Genomic DNA, 23,877 nt, shown 5'->3' with positions numbered 1-23,877 from the left:
GCAAAACAATGTCAAGCTTCTTATTAGCAGTCAAATGAGTCCCAAACCACATCGAAATCTCCTGGCCTGAATATAACAGGAGTCACTTACCATCACTTCCTAAAAGAAGCACAAGATTATAAGCATTAAAGTAACTGAGGCTTTCAAAATATTTTCTCTGCCATGCACATCCATTCATTATAGTTCTCAAATGTGCAGTTCTGAAAGAAACACATGGTTTAGCAAACATGTATTTTCATTTGAAAACATCTGGTACACCTGATAAAGTCAACTCCTCTTCTTGTCGCAATTAATGCTCAGTCTCTCTGAAGTGATATTAAAAGGGTTCGACAGTATGGCTTTGTATAAGTAGCTGGAAGTCTGCGAGACTGCAATATCTTACCCTATTGGTGAGAAATGTACAGCGTTTGCTGAATGCGGGCTTGGCACAGCACAAGCTGGGTGTAATGTAATCCTGTCTGTAGAAAATGAAGGAGCTACCCTCTCCTTGGCACAGCGCTTGCTTGATGTAATGTAATCCTGTCTATATAATTAAGGAGCTACCCTTTCCTGGTAACACAGAAAGCCCTACAAGTCAAATAGAAGCCATAACAAGGCTCCACAGAGTTCTTCCCTGAATAGCTGCTGCTGAGGTGTTATATTAGCAGATCCATCCCAAGTGAAGCGCAGTTAACCCTGTGTTTCAAAACTGATACTGTAACCTGGTGCACTATCCCATTCATATCCCCTTAGAATAACATTACACAGAACCCAAGCAGAACATGTTACCTCTGTACCATTCTACCATTGTGACTACCCTTCTGCGTGCATGGCCATTGGAATTACAACTGCTTGAAATACATTCAGTAGCAAAAATGGCATGCTTTCATATTGGTTCATACAAGAGAATTTATAAATGGCTGCATCAAAAAGATATCACGCATAGAAGACCAATGCATAAAACACGTCTAAATAAATAAACACACTCCACTGTACAGAAAAGTATTACTTTCCTTATATGTTAAACATTTTACATGATCATGGATCATACATCCACATTCACTAGGAAGCGTTCACCAGAAGAAAAATATATGCCTGTGGCAGGATTGGCAGAGGGTGAGGCTCAGAGACAGTTTGAAAGTTCAAAAATAAAGTTTTTAATTCACAAAAATACAAAATAAACAGGCACAAGGGCCAAACAAAAAGGTTTCTAAACAAAACTAATAGACAATAAGCACACAAAACAAAACTTACAAAATAAGCCTTCCAGGCTGGGCGTTGCCTTCACTGGATTCAAAATACTTACAAAAACAGCACACACAGACACACACAGACAAACACAGTTGCTGCTTCTCCTCTAGAACTCTCTCTCTAGCCAGGGCTTCTCCCCTGGCTTTTATGCCCTGTGGCTGGAGCCCAATTAATCAATAATTGCTGATTATTCAATTAGGGCTCCAGCCACATTCTCACATGTTTTCCAGGCAGGGAGGAATTTAACCCCCTCCCTGCCAGTCCCTACCACGTTCATAAAGACAGGGCAGTCCCCCGTCACAATGCCTTGTAAGGATTGCAGTGTACCCAGATCACTCTCCTTCCAATAAGCATGCCTCAACACACCACTCACCAGGAGGAAGCGTGATCTGGATACACTGCGATGTTAAGAAGAGAAATTCTCTTTCTCCTGGCAAGTGTTCCCAAGTAAAAAGCTGACAGAAAAAAATTCCCTAGGTTACCTTTGATGTGTGAAAAAACAAATATCGAAACAACTGGGAATATAAGAACAGGAGGCTGTGTGGTCCAGTGGTTAAAGAAAAGGGCTTGTAACCAGGAGGTCCCCTGTTCAAATCCCACCTCAGCCACTGACTCATTGTGTGACCCTGAGCAAGTCACTTCACCTCCTTGTGCTCCGTCTTTCAGGTGAGACGTAATTGTAAGTGACTCTGCAGCTGATGCATAGTTCACACACCCTAGTCTCTGTAAGTCGCCTTGGATAAAGGCGTCTGCTAAATAAACTAATAATAATAATAATAATAACATAAGAACATAAGAAAGTTTACAAATGAGAGGAGGCCATTCGGCCCATCTTGCTCGTTTGGTTGTTAGTAGCTTATTGATCCCAGAATCTCATCAAGCAGCTTCTTGAAGGATCCCAGGGTGTCAGTTTCAACAACATTACTGTCAGCTTCAACAACATTACTGTCAGCTTTAACATTACTGAAAATGCTGAAAAAACATTGCTGCGATTTGGACAACGCCGGAAGGTAAACACTAGGAAGCGTCCTGGGACACTTTGTACTGATGTATATGAAAGTCTGGCAATGAGCCAGACCCAACTTGAGAAGTGAAACAGCAGACAACAGGAGAGACTAGCACGGTTTGGAGGGTGGAGACAACCTGCTCCCTTGCTATACAAGCCCCACCCCTGTATAGCTTTCAGCACGTACTGCAGATCGCTTCTGTGGACTGGAGAGAAAAACAAGTGTGAGTGACAGGACAGGCCCCCGAGCAGTTGCTGGGGGAAGGGAAGTCCCTTCACAGCTGTTTCTGGGTTTGTTTTTTTAATCATCCATAACTATTAAACCCTCAATAAGCTGAACATATTCCCTTCAGAAAAAAAAGGGTTGAATAAAAAAAAGCTGCAACTGCACCAAAAGCCTTCATCCATGTTTATACTGTGCAATTTACCAGTTTTGTTTTTGCCATTTGTCACCATGCTTTCAGTTCTTTATTTTTATAGGAGAATAAGGGAGCAATGAAGGAAAGAGTCACACCAAGCAAAGTTTGGAGAGAAAACAGAATAGAAATGGCTGCCAGCAGGCAGGAGAAGATTTCTCAGTGGATTATTATTATTATTATTTATTTCTTAGCAGACGCCCTTATCCAGGGCGACTTGCAATTGTTACAAGATATCACATTATTTTTACATACAATTACCCATTTATACAGTTGGGTTTTTACTGGAGCAATCTAGGTAAAGTACCTTGCTCAAGGGTACAGCAGCGGTGTCCCCCCCAGGGATTGAACCCACGACCCTCCGGTCAAGAGTCCAGAGCCCTAACCACTACTCCACACTGCTGCCCATTACTCACTTCTCCTTCTCTGTTGCACCTGTGAAATGATGTACCGTGCAGGTACAATGGTGTTTTGAAATTCAGCGTGTGAAGAACGCCTTCGGCACAGCACAGCGGTTGGTGTCAAGTTACCAACTATTTGACGAGGTAATAAAAACTGCGCAAGCAATCTATAGAATATCCTGCAGAACTAGTGGAATCACATGTCAGTCCTCGGTTTGTGGAAAACACACAGAGCTACAACAGATCAAACACTGCAAACCTGTCAACAGAAGAATGAAGAACATTTTTAAAAAAGCATTTGCCAATAAGCATCCGAGGACCGCATTATATCTACTGTAGGAGACACTGTGCGCTCACTCATTAGAGTTTCAACTGTGCAGGCTTGGCTTTGAATCCTGATTAAGTTTGATAGTTCACAGCCCCAGTGCACATCAGGGTAGTCCGCACAGCAAAACCCCACGAAGCATAGCACAGTTGTCACTGCTTCAGAAAGCCCAGGCCTGGGTGGCAGGCAGGGCTGTTCAAGTCAGAGCTGAGGAGTGCTTGCTTGAAGAGCTGTGAGGGGAAGGTCTGTGTCTCACCTGTGCCATTCTACCTAATTTCACCTAAATTGAAAAAAATACAAAGAAAAAGGATTTCAGTGTACAGTGATATTCTAATAAATACCACTCTGGGGAGAAAAAACAAACAATACTGGGTGCCTATGAGAGTACGCTTGGGTTTAAAGTTTTTGTACAGCAAACATGCAAGCAACAGCAATCAATGCATTGAGAACACAATACTCAAAAGCAAAATATGTAGACTCCTCCCAAAATACCACTGATAACATGCACGTGCATGTCATTACACACAGTAATACAATTCAGCGTTCACCCTTTATAACGCTATAGTGGGGAGCCATAGTTACAAGACCGTGCTATTTGTGTTCCACCTTATAACAGGTATAAAAGGGCTACTGTAATGGCATTATGGAGGAAATGGGAGACACGACCCTAACATGTTATAACTGATTCCGCACTATAACGAGGCACGTTATAACGGGTGAGCACTGTATAGGCTTTGACTACTGTATTATTACAAAGCAAATGATGCCACATGGAAGAGTTTTCGTAGAGCAGTATGTGTTCTTGGGTAGCTAGCTATGTGAGAACAGGTTCCCCAAGAGAAAGAGCTTGGTGTTGTAATCGACTCGTCGCTGTCGTCAACCACACAGTGCGGGGAAGCAATCAAAGTGTAGAGCACAAATCCATGATGAGGTTACGATGAGGTTGCATAATGCACTGGTGAGACGGCACTGGGAGTACTGGGTCTAATTCAAGATACCACAGCATCCAAAGGGACATTGTGGCCCTGAAGAGAGTCCAAAGAATCTAAAAGAATTGAATCTGTTCAGTCTTGAACAAAGAAGACTACGAGGCGATCTGATTCAAACATTCAAAATCCTAAAAGGTATAGACAGTGTCGACCCAGGGGACTTTTTTGACCTGAAAAAAGAAACAAGGACCGGGGGTCACAAATGGAGATTAGATAAAGGGGCATTCAGAACACAAAATAGGAGGCACTTTTTTACACAGAGAGTCGTGAGGGTGTGGAACCAACTCCCCAGTAATGTTGTTGAAGCTGACACCCTGGGATCCTTCAAGAAGCTGCTTGATGAGATTCTGGGATCAATGGCCTCCTCTCGTTTGTGAACGTTCTTATGTTCTTCTTATGTTCTTACTAGGAACCAGACGAGCTTAGATGAGCCGAATGGCCTCCTCTCATTCGTACATTTTCTTACATTCTTATGTACACTCAAATGATTTTGTTCCATTTTAATGCACATTCTGTTGTTTTTCACATACTCCATTTTGTTCTAGTTCCTCATCGCAGATTCCTTGAATAAGCACACACGATTCTGCGGTCTCGCTCAGTCCTCAATAACAGTTTCACTGGCAGGCTGCCTGAGAGTTAGTTTGTGCTGAACTTGCAGCAGTTTCACTTAACGCAGTCTTGGCACGCATATTCTTTAGCAGCACTTGAATAACACACTGCTTGAAGCTCAGGATCAAATTACGCCATCAATCATTGTAGAATAATTTCGTGGAATTCTTCTTTCACATCCTGCTGCCAACCAAACATTCCAAGCAACTCTACCTCATCTACTGAACTAAACAGCTCTCTGCTCCAAGCAGCTCTGCCCTCTCTACTGAACTAAACAGCTCTCTGCTCCAAGCAGCTCTGCCCTCTGTACTGAACTAAACAGCTCTCTGCTCCAAGCAGCTCTGCCTCGTCTACTGAACTAAACAGCTCTCTGCTCCAAGCAGCTCTGCCTCGTCTACTGAACTAAACAGCTCTCTGCTCCAAGCAGTTCTGCCATGTCTACTGAACTAAACAGCTCTCTGCTCCAAGCAGCTCTGCCCTCTGTACTGAACTAAACAGCTCTCTGCTCCAAGCAGCTCTGCCTTCTGTACTGAACTAAACAGCTCTCTGTTCCAAGCAGCTCTGCCCTCTGTACTGAACTAAACAGCTCTCTGCTCCAAGCAGCTCTGCCTCGTCTACTGAACTAAACAGCTCTCTGCTCCAAGCAGTTCTGCCACGTCTACTGAACTAAACAGCTCTCTGCTCCAAGCAGCTCTGCCCTCTGTACTGAACTAAACAGCTCTCTGCTCCAAGCAGCTCTGCCCTCTGTACTGAACTAAACAGCTCTCTGCTCCAAGCAGCTCTGCCTCGTCTACTGAACTAAACAGCTCTCTGCTCCAAGCAGCTCTGCCCTCTGTACTGAACTAAACAGCTCTCTGCTCCAAGCAGCTCTGCCTCGTCTACTGAACTAAACAGCTCTCTGCTCCAAGCAGCTCTGCCCTCTGTACTGAACTAAACAGCTCTCTGCTCCAAGCAGCTCTGCCCTCTGTACTGAACTAAACAGCTCTCTGCTCCAAGCAGCTCTGCCTCGTCTACTGAACTAAACAGCTCTCTGCTCCAAGCAGCTCTGCCTCGTCTACTGAACTAAACAGCTCTCTGCTCCAAGCAGCTCTGCCTCATCTACTGAACTAAACAGCTCTCTGCTCCAAGCAGCTCTGCCCTCTGTACTGAATGAATACACTAATTTAAAATTCATTTAACACCACACAAATGTCTCATTAAAGTTTAAAGTTTATTTACTTATATACAACAGCGTCTCAAAGAGCTTTACAAGGCAACAAAAACAAAAATTACAATAAAATGTATTAAAACATGAACATCATTCAGGCACTCAATTAAATCAGAGACCGCAGAGGTATCTCCAGGTTTCACAGAAATATAAAGCTGTGCGTCATCAGCACAGCTGTGAAAATATACACCAACATCTCCCCCCCGTGGTAGCATGTATAAAGAACCCTGGGGAACACCACAAGTAATTGTAGATAATCCTGATGCTGAATCTCCCAAAGGAAATTAAATTCTGTCTATTAGTAAGATATGACTAAAGTATAATATATATATATATACACATACTGCGGTGCAAAAGTCTTAGACATTTTGCACATTTTGCAATCAGGTGCTAGTTAAGTGGCCTGACAAAACCAATTTTATTATAGGAATTATATGAATTGTATTATAGGAATAGAGACAGTGGTGTGATTTTGTATCATTGCATAATTGACCCAATAACAAACCAAGCATCAGCCAGGTATTTTAAAGCTTGGGAGGAGAAATCTGACCCACCCCACCTGGACCCTAGAGTTGGTACTGGTCAGAAAAGTCATGACAAAGAGACTGCAAGTATTCACAGCAGACCGGGGGGGTCATTCAGTATCTTTTGTTTATTCTTCAAAAAAACACTCTACCTTGAAAAACAGACGGTAACTGGTAAGTCACACAATGTTATGCTTTACAAAATACTAAAAATGACACATTACTGTAAATTTTAAAACCATTTTTTAAATTCCCATTTTACATACAGCTGTTTGGTGTGTTTAATAGTAGCGAGCAGCTCCAGCAGCTCTTGGAGCACAGATGTAACAAATATTAAAATACTGTATTTACAGACAAGACCACGTAAGAACACGAATTATTACACTGCAGCCCCCTCTGATGGTGATTCATCATATTGAAAAATCCCTTTCTGTTCATTTTTTTTTTTATCTTAGTTTCCAAACATTTACAATGAAGACACTTCTGATACGCAAGTACACAGGTAGCACAGATAAAACAAAAATGAAAACGGTGTATATTCTTTAAATATACACTGTGTAGGTGCAGTGTCCTGTGGTTTGTTGCAACACAGGTGCAGCGTGCACAGAGATTTCCACCTGCGCTGTGACTCTGGGCAGTTTTCAGGATGCTTCAACACATCAAAACTCCAGAACAGCAGTTTTGGGCAGAAGCAGAAGGAAATGGTCAAGCTCTTTTTACACGGTCTCTACAGACTAAAAGCCCAGCAGGGGTATAATGATTTATGGTGTATCGATGAATCGCGATGCTTTCTTTACATGATATATCGTACTCGAGGTATGCATCGTTTGCATTGTGATACAAGACCAAAAGCACAGCACAGCTCATTGGAGATCACCGAGCGGGTCTTGAGTGAAAAATAAGTGTGTTTCATAGCTGGCATGGTTGGTCTCTCTATCTCATTCTTTTAACAAAATGGTCCATCATTAAATGACCATTTGATCTTGTGATGCATCACACAAGGAGCCAATCAGGACCATCACATGTATCGTGAGGCATATCGTATTGCATCCTGCACATCGTGGCACGCATCGTACCGTTACACCCCTAAAACCCTGTATAAAGAAACACAGAGCACAGATGAACCGGATTTGTTAAGCCTGACGGGGTCCCGTTGTCATGTGACATTACCTCACACAGCAAAACCAGCAACGTTTAGTATTGAAAATTAGGAACTGAAAAAATGCATTTGTATTCTGCAAGCAATTAGATACTGTTAGGAGCCACTGTTAAAAGACTGAGGTATTTGTGTTCCACTTAACAAGTGCTCGTGGAATGGCATTATAGGGCATATAGGAAGCATGCCCACAGTGAACCCAGGTGCTGCAGTGTGTGTGTGGAGTAGTGGTTAGGGCTCTGGACTCTTGACCGGAGGGTCGTGGGTTCAATCCCAGGTGGGGGACACTGCTGCTGTACCCTTGAGCAAGGTACTTTACCTAGATTGCTCCAGTAAAAATCCAACTGTATAAATGGGTAATTGTATGTAAAAATAATGTGATATCTTGTAATAATTGTAAGTCGCCCTGGATAAGGGCGTCTGCCAAGAAATAAATAATAATTGATGGCTCTGTATCACAAACATCATGCCAAAGCTCCAGCACATGCATTGGAGGGGTATCCTGTGGACCCCATGGCATTTTCAAACAAGAGCAATGGGTGCTTACCCTGAAGTCCTGGCTAAAAGTCATGCACATAAAAACACTTGATAAAAACACTATTAAAATCATAACGAACAAATGGGTGCTGCTGTTGGGTGTGCTACCCCAAATGTGATTTTATTTTTGGAATCCCCCAATTATTTTACCCCTGAAGGCCCGTTTACGCTCCCTCAGCTCCAATTGCTAATTGTCTCTTTACACCCAGGAGCTTGAGTGTGGATGTCAGTGATCTACCAGTTCTGGAGGACACAGCCCTGCGGGTGTCGCTTGAGAGGCAGCACCAATACAACCGGACAGTATGAGTCAGCTGTGCCTCTACCAGGAGAGCCCTCGGGCACACAAACACCAGGACTGACGGCCTTGAAAGAAACATTGCATTGCAAACAGAATGTGGCCTCAATTAGGATGAGGTTCTGTGGAAGGCAACACAACCTCATTGAAGGAAAGCGTCCACTTCATACCTAGTTACAATATTATTATTATTATTATTATTTATTTCTTGGCAGACGCCCTTACACAGGGCGACTTACAGTCGTAAACAAAAATACATTTCAAGAATCACAGTACGAGTATTAATACAATTAAGAACAAGATAAAATACAATGACTTCAGTTCTAGCAAGTACAAGTATATGACAAAATACAATTCAATAACGGAGCAGATAACAGTGTCAGTGACAATACCTAGTTTCAATATCTAGTTAAAATACCTAGTTACAATACCTAGTTACAATACCTAGTTACAATACCTAGTTACAATATCTAGTTAAAATACCTAGTTACAATACCTAGTTACAATATCCAGTTAACATTTTTAGAACAGTAGAAAAAGCATGACAAAGACAGAACACCCTTCAGAGTTTACAAGAAATGCATTGAATTGCCTTTGCTGTTTTCAAACATATTGTCGGAATCATCTCCCGAATTTATTTAACTATGATGTGCAAATAAAAAAATAATATCAAAACTATCAGGAATATGCTGAGATACAGAACACATTACATACGAGGCACTGGAACATACCTCGCTTTCCAACATCGTGCAGATGCCATCAGTCTGCAAAAACCAGGCTGTCCTCAGAGTTCTTTGGTCCATAACACCCCTGTGTCCTTGGAGCTCTGCTGTGGACATGTGCAGCGCCGCAGAGCAGGGGTAACGTTTGTGCTTTCGATCCGCAGAGCAGCAGCACTCCTGCAGGGATGGGGCCTCAGTAAATGGCCTCATCCATGTTATCATCACTGTCTCCTCCAAACTCCTCCCCGTTATCGAAGTAGGACATGATGTAATCAGTCTCCTGGAGACAAAGAAAGAGATTAACCTATCCGACGTCTCCAAAGGCCTCTTTGCTTGGTTACCTTATTATTTAAATATTAGCACTGTTGAGAGATTTGTTTAAGGTAATAGTGAGGATAGATTTGAAGATCTGACGTTAGCACCACACAAAATCGGCAGATCTGTTATTGGAATATCAATATCATAAATTAATAGCATCCACAATCTTGACTGTGATTTAAATGTAAAACATGCTAAGGTGTGTTTAGTATTTACCATACCCTGGCCTAGCAAAGAATGCTAAACCTGTGCTGGTTTTGATGATGGGTGTTAGGGCATGCGTTTCTGCAGTATACAGTGCTGAGAGTTTCAGGGGAGCTGGGAAGCATGTAGAAAAAATGATTGATTTAGCCCTATAGATTATTTTCTGGACCTATATGCACTCAATTTCCTATCTTAGAACAGGTGTCTATGTGTGTATAACACATATGTTTCCAGCACTGTATTTGATTACTGCACTCTTTACAGTAGCCTGCTTGTTTCCTCCAGCTGTACATTATTGAAAAAATATGATTTTATTCTAAGAGTTTAAAAAAAAGAAGTCTTTCATATACTAGGCTGCCGCTATCGCACAGCCTGTGCTGACTCGCAGAATCGATGCCTGAGAGACGACAGGCAATTCAGAGTAACCCTTGTGAACGGCGCTGTTCAATTCAGAGTAACCTTTGATATACTGGTGGAAAACCACAGGAATAACAAACCTTTGAAAAAAGAAAAGTGGTTTTAAAAGAGAAAGCCTGTATAAACAGGGCTTCTCCCCGGGCTGAGCGGCAGAAGTTATTCCCCTGGGCCCTCACCTCCTCAAACTCCTCCTCGTCGTATTCCTCCTCGTTCTCCTGCTCTTCTTCCTCCTGTTTCTTCTTCTTCTCCTCCTCCTCTTCCTCTGAGCTTACCTCCTCCTCCTTCTTCTCTAGTGTCTGAGTCCAACCAAGAAAAGAAAGGAATAAAGACAGCAAAAGAGAGATACGTGTTAAGAGGACAATTGGCATCTCAGAGCAATGAATTTAATGGAAAGGTGCACGTCCGCCTTGGCGCAGGGAGTTTCAACATCTGATGAGTTAATAATACTGACATTAGCATTATTAACCCATCAGCCGCTAAGACAACGTTTCTCAAATGCGTCCGCCAGCTTGATTTTCCTCTCAATCACCCTTAATCAGCGTCACTATCCAGCCTTCATTCAGTGCAGTTCATGCTGCTTGAGTCCGATTCCTCATACTGCTTCTGTTTCTGTTAGCTGCTATTGGCCAGCACTGACATCAGTATAATCACTGCACGTTGATTGGCCGAGCTTTCATTCTGATCAGATTTCATTTTGGCATCCCGTTTTGTATAAGTGCTCATTGGTTGATCAACGTTTTGTTTTGTTGTGATCTGTTATAAACGAAAACCCAATTTTTTTTCCCTTGGTACAAAGCCCCCTTTTCCACTTTCAGTTTTAACTTATGTAAGTAAACATCAGTAATGCTGCTATAACTTTATGAAAATGTGTTTTTTACCACTTTGTAGAAACTACAATGGCAGGGATTTAAAAAAACAAACAAAAAAAACACGTGATGTCTACTTTTGTACTGTTTCAGCCTGAAATTCATCTCCATCCCGAATTTCAGCAGCAAATTCCACGGATTGGAATATAAACAAAGACACATTCAAAACTAGTCCCGGTAAGCAAGTTATCCACTCATGTTATCCCAATCATGTTATCCCAATCAAGTAGGCTAACAAAAACAGACCCACTCTTGTGGTATAAATATTAATGTACATTTGTCTGCTGGACTTGTATTAACGGTATCCTATTGTTTCCAGCTTTCTGCAAGGAAGCAGAAGGGATCTCACCTCCAATTTGCGGATGATCTCCTCCTTGTCTACACGAGTCTGCTGCTTGCGTTTGGGGACACCTACTAGAACCTCTGCGAACACAGGAGGAATCAGTTAGCACACCTAGTAAGAGCTTCTGCAAACACAGGAGGAATCAGTTAGCACACCTACTAAGAGCCTCTGTAAACACAGGAGGAATCAGTTAGCACACCTAGTAAGAGCTTCTGCAAACACAGGAGGAATCAGTTAGCACATCTACTAAGAGCCTCTGCGAACACAGGAGGAATCAGTTAGCACATCTACTAAGAGCCCCTGCAAACACAGGAGGAATCAGTTAGCACGCCTACTAGAGCCTCTGCGAACACAGGAGGAATCAGTTAACACACCTAAAGAGCCTCTGCAAACACAGGAGGAATCAGTTAACACATCTACTAAGAGCCCCTGCAAACACAGGAGGTATCAGTTAACACATCTACTAAGAGCCTCTGCAAACACAGGAGGAATCAGTTAACACATCTACTAAGAGCCTCTGCAAACACAGGAGGAATCAGTTAACACGCCTACTAAGAGCCCCTGCAAACACAGGAGGAATCAGTTAACACATCTACTAAGAGCCCCTGCAAACACAGGAGGTATCAGTTAGCACATCTACTAAGAGCCTCTGCAAACACAGGAGGAATCAGTTAACACACCTACTAAGAGCCTCTGTAAACACAGGAGGAATCAGTTAGCACACCTACTAAGAGCCTCTGCAAACACAGGAGGAATCAGTTAACACATCTACTAAGAGCCCCTGCAAACACAGGAGGAATCAGTTAGCACATCTACTAAGAGCCTCTGCAAACACAGGAGGAATCAGTTAACACATCTACTAAGAGCCCCTGCAAACACAGGAGGAATCAGTTAGCACACCTACTAAGAGCCTCTGCAAACACAGGAGGAATCAGTTAGCACATCTACTAAGAGCCTCTGCAAACACAGGAGGAATCAGTTAGCACATCTACTAAGAGCCTCTGCAAACACAGGAGGAATCAGTTAACACATCTACTAACAGCCTCTGCAAACACAGGAGGAATCGGTTAGCACACCTAATAAGAGCCTCTGCAAACACAGGAGGAATCAGTTAGCACACCTACTAACAGCCTCTGCGAACACAGGAGGAATCAGTTAACACATCTACTAAGAGCCCCTGCAAACACAGGAGGAATCAGTTAGCACATCTACTAAGAGCCTCTGCAAACACAGGAGGAATCAGTTAGCACATCTACTAAGAGCCTCTGCAAACACAGGAGGAATCAGTTAACACATCTACTAAGAGCCCCTGCAAACACAGGAGGAATCAGTTAACACATCTACTAAGAGCCTCTGCGAACACAGGAGGAATCAGTTAACACACCTACTAAGAGCCTCTGCAAACACAGGAGGAATCAGTTAACACACCTACTAAGAGCCTCTGCAAACACAGGAGGAATCAGTTAACACATCTACTAAGAGCCTCTGCAAACACAGGAGGAATCAGTTAACACATCTACTAAGAGCCTCTGCAAACACAGGAGGAATCAGTTAACACGCCTACTAAGAGCCCCTGCAAACACAGGAGGAATCAGTTAACACATCTACTAAGAGCCCCTGCAAACACAGGAGGAATCAGTTAGCACATCTACTAAGAGCCTCTGCAAACACAGGAGGAATCAGTTAACACACCTACTAAGAGCCTCTGCAAACACAGGAGGAATCAGTTAACACGCCTACTAAGAGCCCCTGCAAACACAGGAGGAATCAGTTAACACATCTACTAAGAGCCCCTGCAAACACAGGAGGAATCAGTTAGCACATCTACTAAGAGCCTCTGCAAACACAGGAGGAATCAGTTAACACACCTACTAAGAGCCTCTGCAAACACAGGAGGAATCAGTTAACACATCTACTAACAGCCTCTGCAAACACAGGAGGAATCAGTTAACACATCTACTAACAGCCTCTGCAAACACAGGAGGAATCAGTTAACACATCTACTAAGAGCCTCTGCGAACACAGGAGGAATCAGTTAACACACCTACTAAGAGCCTCTGCAAACACAGGAGGAATCAGTTAACACATCTACTAGAGCCTCTGCAAACACAGGAGGAATCAGTTAACACACCTACTAAGAGCCTCTGCAAACACAGGAGGAATCAGTTAACACATCTACTAAGAGCCTCTGTAAACACAGGAGGAATCAGTTAACACATCTACTAAGAGCCTCTGCAAACACAGGAGGAATCAGTTAACACACCTACTAAGAGCCTCTGCAAACACAGGAGGAATCAGTTAACACATCTACTAACAGCCTCTGCAAACACAGGAGGAATCAGTTAACACATCTACTAACAGCCTCTGCAAACACAGGGGGAATCAGTTAACACATCTACTAAGAGCCTCTGCAAACACAGGAGGAATCAGTTAACACATCTACTAGAGCCTCTGCAAACACAGGAGGAATCAGTTAACACACCTACTAAGAGCCTCTGCAAACACAGGAGGAATCAGTTAACACATCTACTAAGAGCCTCTGCAAACACAGGAGGAATCAGTTAGCACACCTACTAAGAGCCTCTGCAAACACAGGAGGAATCAGTTAACACATCTACTAAGAGCCTCTGCAAACACAGGAGGAATCAGTTAGCACACCTACTAAGAGCCTCTGCAAACACAGGAGGAATCAGTTAGGAAAGGCTATTTCTATGGCAATTTATTTTCAGTTCTTTCTCAATTTAATGTGTGACAAATTGATTTATCATTACAAAACTCCACTATGAAAAATAATGTTTTAACAATACGTCTACAGTGAAACCTCTCTATTAAGGAAAGTTGAGGGAACAAAATATAGAGCTTTATCTGGGCTGGCCTGCCTACTGAAAGGACATTTCAGCACAGAGAATCCGCTGATTACTGTGATGGGCGCTCAGGGCCCGAGTGAATAATTAATTTGGCCGGAGGCTTCGTCCGTGGGTGTGCAAAGACTACCTGTGTGAGGCCGGCTGGAAAAACATGAACAGTTACATACACCCCGGTGCTGCAGCTAGGAAATCTCCCCCAAAAAAACGAGGCCGCCAAACCATGAATGGAAAAATAATAATGATTAACGAACCCCACAGTGGCGCATGCCACCTACCCCCCAAAATACTGGAGTGCACTGGATGCGCCCTATAGCCTGGAGATCGCAGGTTCGAATCCAGGCTATGTCACTGCCGACCGTGATCGGGGGTTCCTAGGGGGCGGCGCACAATTGGCCGAGCGCCGCCCGGGTAGGGAGGGTTTAGGTCGGCAGGGTGAATTTGATTCCATTCAATTAAAGAGCAAGCTCTGAAGTCGAGAGGCAAGTACGTGTCTTATGCTGATGTCAGTATTATTAACGAGGGGGAGCTCCATTACAGACCCTCAATACTTACTCTCCTTCAGCGGCTTTCTCACCCGAATTCTCATCTCCCTGGGCAGCCTTCTCCAATCTGAAACAATGAAAATCAAATCTTTCATTTAAACAGGACCAACTGAGAACAGATTAAATCTATAGGTCAATCAATCAATCAATCAATCAATCAATCAATCAATCAATTCCTTTATTTACCAGAGGCTCCAACTGCAGGAAAGGTAACATATAATTAACAGCTAAAGAAATATAGTCAATGCTGTTTAACAACATAATGCAAAACTACAAGAATTCAATCCGATACAAAACCCTGAAACAAGTAAAAGTCTAGTCAGTATAGAGTTTGCAATTATAAGATGAAAAATGTTAGCAGAAACTAATGTTGCAAGAAAAGGTGTTCAGGGTTCTCCCCAGGAATTCTGTACAGCCGGGTGACAGAGCGTTATAGCGGGAGCACTTTTAATGCAAAAATAAAACTGCCTTACCTTAAATATATAATAAGACAAAGAATAATAATAATAATGAATGATAATCCACCCTAATTCATACCCAGGCTGCACTGCTCCATTTACCCTCTGATCCGTTGCGATCCTTTTTGTGTTTCTGCACATCATACCACCCAATTCCTTGCTCTAAAAAAAGCCATTTCTATTTTTTTTCCCCCACATAACATCATACCTACTATCACAATGTTCCTTTTGTTTTTCTACGCACTGGCCCCTCTTGCAGTTCTTCCAATTCGCTTTCTACAAGTTGCTCTTCGTTGACTATAATCAGGCTGCTCTTTTTCATTTTCTACATTTTCTTTTTCATCATCCATTTCGGTTTCGGTAATTTCCACATTCACTGTCACTATTTTTGCTTAGAAAATAATCGTTTATTTTTTCTTGCAGTCATTTGAACGTCTCAGCTTAAAAAACGGAAAACCCCGCCCGCCTCTTCAACTCTGATTGGTTGAATGTAGTGTCAAGACGTAACACAGCTGTCATGTGGTTCCAAGTTCTTTTTTTTTTTCAGCCAGCGCGTGCAGATGATCTAGTCTGCTGGCAGTGTGATGAATCCTTATTGTTAAAGGCGCAGTAGCACCTGCAAGACGGGCGGATCGGGGTTGTTCAGCTGGGCGGCCCGCCCAGATGAAACGGTCTGGGGACAACCCTGCTGTTGTTGCCATGCTTTGTCCTTGTATTTGTGAAAGAAACTGAACAGCACAGGAGTATCATCAAATTGTCTAATAATAACAGAAACGCTGTAAAAACTGTGTACCCCTGGCTCTTAACAGACTTGTGTGTCAAACTTTTGTACTATTGAGTAGTGGGTTCTGTTCCAGATTCTATGTATAACAACATTGCCTACTTCCTAATAAAGTGACCACACTTGCTTTACAAACGAAATTATTAAAACGTACCTGGATTCCATTCAATGGTATTGTCGGTCGGTTCTGAACTCTGGTATTTGTCGGAATAACGTTCCACATCTGTGAAAAAAAAAAACATGGAAATCCTAAATGGTTAAACATTTAACTGCAAACACATGGTTTTAAAAGTATTACACTTTCACTTATAGTATTATCTTGATGCGCTGTAACTGAATGCTGTATGTGAAAATGAATTTGGAACACATGCAAAAGTAGACAGCTGGCTCCTTTTTCATTACACAAAAGGTTTAAAGTGTAATCTGTTAGATTTACAGCCTCAATTATCACAAAGATTAAAGAGGGATTCAAGTGAAGTGCTGGCGCTAATAAGAGGCAAGAAAATGGGTTTATAAACCTTGGCTAGCATTCCTTTGAATGTTTCTGCCCCAGGCCTGTCATTATATTGTATTGATGAAATACCTTTCTTTGGGGCTGCAGGTTTGACAAAGTAGGGCAGGCTCCTCATGGCCCCACGGAGCTCTTGTTTCAGTGCCAGCATGTACTCCGCCTCCTCTCCTGGCTGCAGCGGCACTGGCTTGTACTCCATGGGCTGCAGAGAAGGACACAGGACAGTGATTTATACTCTCTGCACATCAAACCCTACTGATCAAAAGCTGCACTGTTCCACGATCAAGACTGTTACAGTAAAAATACAAGGCGTCCCATATCAGACATCAAAGGGATAACTGCTAACGTGGGCTGTCTCTCTGTTTCTTTCAGGTGTGAAATTACTTCAAAATGATCTCAATGTGTTCCTCTTTGTTTGATGTGTGGTGTGCAAACTACCTTCCCATCAAAAACGTACTCAGCTTCCATTTATGCCCTCTTGTTCTCCTCTCTCTCTCTGCTCACTCTATCACTCCATCACCTTGCATGACACTTGGTGTGGATGAACCCTCACTCCATTAATATGGAAGTACCCACAAACAAAACAAAAATGAGTCACTTACTGGGAACAGTGGGGTGGGTTGGAGGGTGGGTGGAGGAAGGACATCTCCCTTCCCAATCCCTACAGCCTCCATGTTAAAGGTCACCTGACCCCTGCCTCTGCCTCTTCCTCTCCCAGCCATTGCTCCGCTAGGGGAGTGCAAACATAACAGAGATCTGCAAAAGGAATTGACAGCTTGAGAAGTCCAACTTCTTGTGCAAGGTTAGAGTTTGAAAAGTCACTAGAGGTGCAATCGCCAACCCATTTTCTAATGGAAGATATAATCATTGACAATAACCAATGCATTCAGGACACTTTCAAAAGCAAGAAATACACGTGTACTCTTTACAAACGCTCTAAATACAAGTAAAACATGCATGTGCATAATATAATACTATGCTGGGCATTGAGAGTGTAAGGAGGCTCCTACAGTGCACCAGGGCATTTAACTGAGCAATGATTGTAGCTTGTAAAATAAAAGCCATGGCGAGCAATATAAATTGCAGCTCTAAAAGTTGCCTTTAAACCAGTAAACTTCTCTATTTTATTACACTGTGAACGGCATTCCTGTAGACTGTAGCCTCACACCTCACGTATTCTATATGTCACGAGCACAGGCCTGTTTTTGGTTGTAAAGAAAGCTTTGGAGAAGAGTCTACACGTGTTTTGATTCATGCTTTTGAATAATAAGGTATTGTCAATGCATTAATAACCGATTATTGTCGATTATTACCTATTCTATTGGGAAATTGGTGGATGTGTGCTCCTCCAGAATGTGGACTGGCATCCTTCTGCAGTGTGCTTTGATTAGAAGGAGTTTGTGTGTGTGTGAGTTAAACAGCTTGACATTTAAATTAGCCATGTGCTGAGTGCTGTACCACACTTGTAAAGAACTAAGTGGCTGGTTTTCCTATTACAGTACTGGTATTTTATTAGTGGAGAAAAAAGTGTAATAGCTACTGTTTACAAAGGTATTGTGTTGTGTAAATACTTTTTTAAATGTACTGTACAGTGCTTTGTGATACTTTTGTGGATTAAGGGGGTGATTTTATTTATGTATTTATTTATATAGCGCTTTTAATACAAAAGTATCACAAAGCACTGTACGGTACATTAAAAAAAAAGCATTTACATTTACACAACACAATACCTTTGTATAATAGGAGGAGTGTAAAAACTTGTAATACATTCAGCAGCTCCTAGTTAATCAAGCTATATCCCACTGTGATAAACTACGCCCACCTTTATCAGAGCATTTTAAAGCACCAGGGAATCCCCCTGAATTGCACCAACAGCCTGTCTCTCTGGTAATGCTGCAGTAACCATGGGTACATGGCTGGTGTATTACAGGAAGGTTCCCCACTGTGTAAAATGAAATCTGTTTCTTATCCTGGAAAGAAATGCATTGGTTTATAGCAGTGCTTCCCAACCCTGATGCAGGGGGACTCACAGTGTCTGCTGGTTTTCATTCCAACTGAGCTCTAAATTACTTAATTAGACTTAATTGAACTGATGATTTGCTTAATTAGACCCTTTTAATTGTTTTCAGTTCAAGTTACTTATAAAATGTTATTGCTAACTTGAAAAACGCAACTGTACTGTAGACTACAAAAGATGTAAATCGAAAAAAAAAAAAAATATATATATATATATCCCTAAGGACGCTGTGTGGTCCAGTGGTTAAAGAAAAGGGCTTGTAACCAGGAGGTCCCCAGTTCAAATCCCACCTCACCCACTGACTCACTGTGTGACCCTGAGCAAGTCACTTAACCTCCTTGTGCTCCGTCTTTCAGGTGAGACGTAGTTGTAAGTGACTCTGCAGCTGATGCATAGTTCACACACCCTAGTCTCTGTAAGTCGCCTTGGATAAAGGCGTCTGCTAAATAAACTAATAAATAAAAAATGCTTCATTTCTCAGTACATCCATACAAAGGCAATCAGGGCCAGTAGTTTACTTCATTTTATACACTTTATTTCATAAGAGTGTATAAAGGGTGTTTTTGAAGTTGTGGAGGGATGGCCGAAAGGATTCGACAGCAATTCTGCACATTTTCAATGTTCTAACAGTATCATTTTAAATTGTATTACGGTAAAACTGCCTACCTAAATTAGAAATTGAAATCAAATACATTATTCCAAAATACTGAGATGAAATCGATGCTTTTTGTTTCAAAACGTTTGTAGAATACTTCAAAATGTCACTGTTTCACATGCATATTTTCGGAACACATAAGGATACATTTGGACTGAAAGCAACCACTTTACAGAAGACAGACGGCTGGTTTCACAGACCCTGGTCAGCCCAAATCGTGGATACTTTACCTAAAATAACACTAGGTGGCCAAGATTAGTGATACTCGCTGTCTGTGTGAAACCAGCCCTACACATTCCTTGCCCAACTATTACTCCCGTTCATTTGAGTGTATGAAACTCATCATATTAACTCTCCACTGCTACATTAATTTAGAAGTAAAACTGTAGTGGTCTGCGTTGTTTTAGTAACAAAGAAACGTTCAGGTTTTTGTGTTCAAATTTTGTTTACCTTTTCTCCGTATCACCACGTGGCACCACTGTGTCGGTGTTCTGTTGTTATTCATCCTGCCTGAAACAAAAGTTCTACCGCAATCTGTTCCGGGTTCAGCAGGCTGAGAAAAACGTTGAGGTAGCACCGTCGTTTCTAATTCTGAGTAATATTAACAAAGGGAAGTAATATTTGCATGAATTATTATACTGCATCAGTCATTTAACTACATTACTTTGTGAAGCTATGCAGTGTGAAGCGGAACCATTTACAAAACAGTGACAGATCAGCAGGAAATCTGTTTGGTAGAATAGTTTTGGTTTTTTTTTTTTTTTTTATTACTGTAAGACCTTTCGGAGACTTCGTATGGGTTTAGAAAATCGAGACCAGATACTGTCTTCAACACGATGACTTTCAATACATTTCAATACAGCACACACTGCAAGACTCGCTGTCCTTCCGAAGGCGGAACTGCGCTACTGTTAAAACATTCCTTCCAGGAAACTCTGACTGTGCTCCCTCCACTCCGCTGCAATATAATACAGTAGATATATTATCGTTAGGCTGTATTTTTTTTATGTGAAAACACTGGCTACTCCACTACCTACACTTTCCAAACTAGCCCCTTAACTACTCAGGGGACTCAAAATGTAACCCATATCAACTGCCCCTGAGCAGCCCCTAACCTCTATAACGGTCCCCTTCCTGTTATCCGAATTTTTCCTTAAAATGTCCAAACGAATGAGCAGTTATGATCAGCATACTCATGAAAAAAAAGAGTTTCCATTAGAATCCGTTTTAATGAAAAAGCTGTCGAACGTGCTGACTGCAACATAAGGAAAAGGAGCCTGAGGCTGTGGTTGCTATGCTACAAGTGACACATTCCCTGTCAGTAGACAGCCCTGCCTTGCGTTTACATGAAGCTCATACTCCAAACCGGAGCATGCTGGCCAGTGTTTTGGGTGCTTGCTTTTCATGCAAATATACTGTTCCCATTGATTTTATGTGCATTAAGGTACCTTGATAAGATCAAGCGTGTTTTGGAAAGTTGAATAACAGCTAAATATGTGCGAAATGAACTGTTTCTGTTGCACTTGTTTTTTTGAAGCACATCAATTTATCAAATCAAATATTTTAATGCAAACATTGACGGTATTAATTTCTTAATTACCTTTACTAGTAATACACCCTATACACTGTGTTCCTTCATGCATATTCCAGTGGCGGGTCTGAATGCACACGTGCAATGCCACACTTCACATGCATGTTCAAATTGACAGCATTTAGATGTGATTACTCTCAGTTGACTAATTTGGACCACCCAGGGGAGCCTGGTTCATTTAGCGGAGTTGACTAATGTTTTAGTGTCAGACTAGATATCTACTAAACTAATCTTAATCCTTTACTAGGTGAAGCTGCATCTACTGTGGGGGAAGCTGAGCCTTGCTTGCCTTGTTGCAAACCCAGCAATAGGCAAACATTGAAAAAATGGGGACCCTTATGCACTGATAGCACCTGTCACGCTCCACAAGGTGAACACGATAATGGCCTTGATTTGGCACCAGTCTTCACCAAACTGTTATAGGGTCCCTTTGTGTCCGATTGCATTGGCTTGTTGCTGTTTTTGTCTAAATAAAAATTCAGAACCGCACGCTAAAATGCATCTGTTTATATATATATATATATATATATATATATATATATATATATATATATATATATATATATATATATTCCTGACCTGTTTGCATTATACTATATTTTATTATGATAGCTAAATCCTTGTAAGAATTACAGAGGACATGACTAGTGTCTTTAAGGTCTTAAAAGGAGTTGACATGGTTAACTTGGAGACAGGCTTAGGACAGAGGAATGGAGACACTTCTACACACAGAGAGTGGTGAGTGTATGGAATGGGTTACCTAGTCATGGTGCTGAGACAGAATCACTTGGATCCTGTACTGTTTGCTGTTCATTTCTAATTGCCTGTCATAGACTAGATCAATCTAAATCAGCTCAAATGTCTTCATCCATGTAAGCCAGCACCATCTAGTGATCTTTTTTGGCACTTACTAGTATGTAGACTCTGATTTAGCTGCTGCTTCTTATTTATTTGTCAGACGCCTTCATCCAAGGAGACATACAGGTGTTACAGGACAGTGCAGGGTAACAATGCAAGATTCATATTTAAATACAGTATAGTTTACAGAAAGTGCAAATAACATAAGTGCAATATGAACTAGGATGCAACAAGTAAGGATTACAGCAAGTTATATATGCAAAGACATTAGTGGTGCAATATTGCCAGGATGGTGCATTAGCTGAGGATCCAGTAGCATGGTGCTTAAGCCAAGCCCAGCACATAGAAGGAGGGGTGGATCAAGAGATCTACAAGTGCAGTCTAAGCAGGTGGGTCTTGAGGAGGCAGCGGAAGGCTGTGTGAGACGGAGCAGTCCTGAAGTTCTCTGGCAGCTGGTTCCACCACAGAGGGGCTAGGGAAGAGAAGGAGCGGGAATGGGAGGATGGAGAGCGGGAATGGGATGATAAACCGGCCAGTAGAGGAGGAGCGGAGAGGGCGAGAGGGGGTGTGGGGAGACACGAGGGATTGGAGCAGATGACAGGGAGAATGCAATTCAACGGTGTGCTGACTGAGAGGGTGGAGAGAGCAGAGGGGATCGAGAAAGTAAGAATCCAGTTCACCTGCCTCGTCCTGAGGAGAGGGGAGAGTGAGAGGAGAGAGCAGCTGGGGTAGCTGTGTTCTCGGGGGTGATCCGTGTTTCTGTAGTGCCATAAAGTCAAGAGAGAGAGGAGAGGAGTAGGCAGAGATGAAGCCAGCCTGACTGGCAGTTCCAGGGGGCACTGGAGAGAGAGCAGGGGGAAAGAGTGGAGGATGGGGGCAGGGGTAGGGAGATCAGGTTGAGGGTAGTGCTGGTGTGAGATTGGACGAGTGCGAGAGGAGAGGAGCTTGTGTTACATATCAATTAGAACTGAAGAGCAGCTTCTGAACCCAGAATCAAAGCACATTAACACAATACTTGTGTGATGGCAATAAGAACCACTTGGAATGATAATGTCTATGCTTTCAAATAAATGAAAATCACATAGTACTGTGAGTTAAAAATACATTTCACTGTATGAAAAGGCCTATTTTATATCATGGATTGTTATGGCTTACTTCACACTTCACAATCTTTACAACGTTCACTCAGTGGAACCTTTGACAATGCAAAACCCATTTTCAATCTCTGGATTGAAAGCTGTTTATTAAAATCTCATAAACCTCTTGTGAAAAGTGCAATTTGCCTTGTTAGGCTTCACAATGCGTGGGTTTTCACTGCAGCAGCATGCTAGTGTCACCGTGGGAACGCTTCTGCTGGAATCCAGCTATGCCGTTTCTATAGAAACTGACATTCTATGTCCCATTAGAGCCCCACAGTTACTAAATTGGTATTTATGCCAGCTGAGAATAGTTTTTTTCTTTTTCTGTACATAGCAAAAATATACACCCAGACACTCTCTCACTTTCTGTGTCCATTACAGTAAAGTGAAATATTGTTTGGATGTACAGTCCATTTTATAATTCATTTTAACATTAAGGAGCCTGATTTGAAATGAAATATCGTTTATATAAAGTTAACAGTTATTCAGTCAAAACGCCTTAACAATCTTAGGCAACTGGCTAAATAGTTACAATTTGATGGTCAAAATCTGCGTGAACACCTTTTATTAAATTCGATAGTACTTGATAAAATAAATGATAATTTACTGTGACACAAGCCCCTACTCTGAGATATAGCCCAGGCAATATCTAGAGCACTGATTGTCTGGCTCCCTGTGCAGTATAGAATTGATTTGAAGATTTTGCTGTTAACTTACAAGACCCTGAATAGATTAGCACCTAGTTATTTGCAGGAGTTACTGACCCCGTAATCTGTTCCTTTGTTATGGTTACTGAAATGACCCGTTTGGGAAACGGAAGTAATTAATTACAGTGAGTGTTAAATGTTTTGTTTGTTTCTAACTGTCTGTGCTTGTCATTATAGAAGGGTAAC

The 23,877-nt window shown here is 42.0% G+C and overlaps 1 protein-coding gene across 3 annotated transcripts; it reads right to left on the bottom strand.

The window, feature by feature from the left end:
* On the bottom strand, window positions 1-19,948 carry LOC117965266 (DNA-directed RNA polymerase III subunit RPC7-like). 3 transcript variants are annotated; one of them, XR_009309690.1, is made up of 9 exons: window positions 19,847-19,948; window positions 17,327-17,480; window positions 16,797-16,926; window positions 16,368-16,436; window positions 14,985-15,041; window positions 11,572-11,645; window positions 10,533-10,652; window positions 9,427-9,697; window positions 1-3,658 (listed from the first exon to the last, which is right to left on the bottom strand). XR_009309690.1 is itself a non-coding variant. In XM_059006089.1 (8 exons), the coding sequence occupies exons 2-8, from the start codon at window positions 17,444-17,446 to the stop codon at window positions 9,611-9,613; spliced, it is 657 nt and encodes a 218-aa protein (XP_058862072.1). In that variant the 5' UTR covers window positions 17,447-17,480; window positions 19,847-19,948; the 3' UTR covers window positions 6,168-9,610. The 3 variants fall into 3 exon arrangements, 1 of the variants encoding a protein (XP_058862072.1); XR_009309689.1 differs by lacking the exon at window positions 1-3,658 and adding an exon at window positions 6,168-9,087 and having other exon boundaries at window positions 9,153-9,697; XM_059006089.1 differs by lacking the exon at window positions 1-3,658 and having other exon boundaries at window positions 6,168-9,697.
* Window positions 19,949-23,877: the final 3,929 nt, after the last annotated feature.

The sequence above is a fragment of the Acipenser ruthenus genome, chromosome 32 (assembly GCF_902713425.1).
Source record: "Acipenser ruthenus chromosome 32, fAciRut3.2 maternal haplotype, whole genome shotgun sequence".
NCBI lineage: Eukaryota > Metazoa > Chordata > Actinopteri > Acipenseriformes > Acipenseridae > Acipenser > Acipenser ruthenus.
The sequence above is the reverse complement of the archived record's forward strand: the minus strand, read 5'-3'. Positions and strand labels throughout refer to the sequence as shown.

What these genes read in the sequence shown, in the direction of transcription:
- LOC117965266 (XM_059006089.1), bottom strand. Translation starts at nt 17,446, where the DNA reads ATGGCTGGGAGAGGAAGAGGCAGAGGCAGGGGTCAGGTGACCTTTAAC. An exon ending in ACCTGCAGCCCCAAAGAAAG is followed by an intron (nt 16,437 to 16,796) that starts GTATTTCATCAA and finishes TTTTTTTCACAG; the next exon opens with ATGTGGAACGTTATTCCGAC. An exon ending in GAGAAAGCCGCTGAAGGAGA is followed by an intron (nt 11,646 to 14,984) that starts GTAAGTATTGAG and finishes CTGTGTTCGCAG; the next exon opens with AGGTTCTAGTAGGTGTCCCC.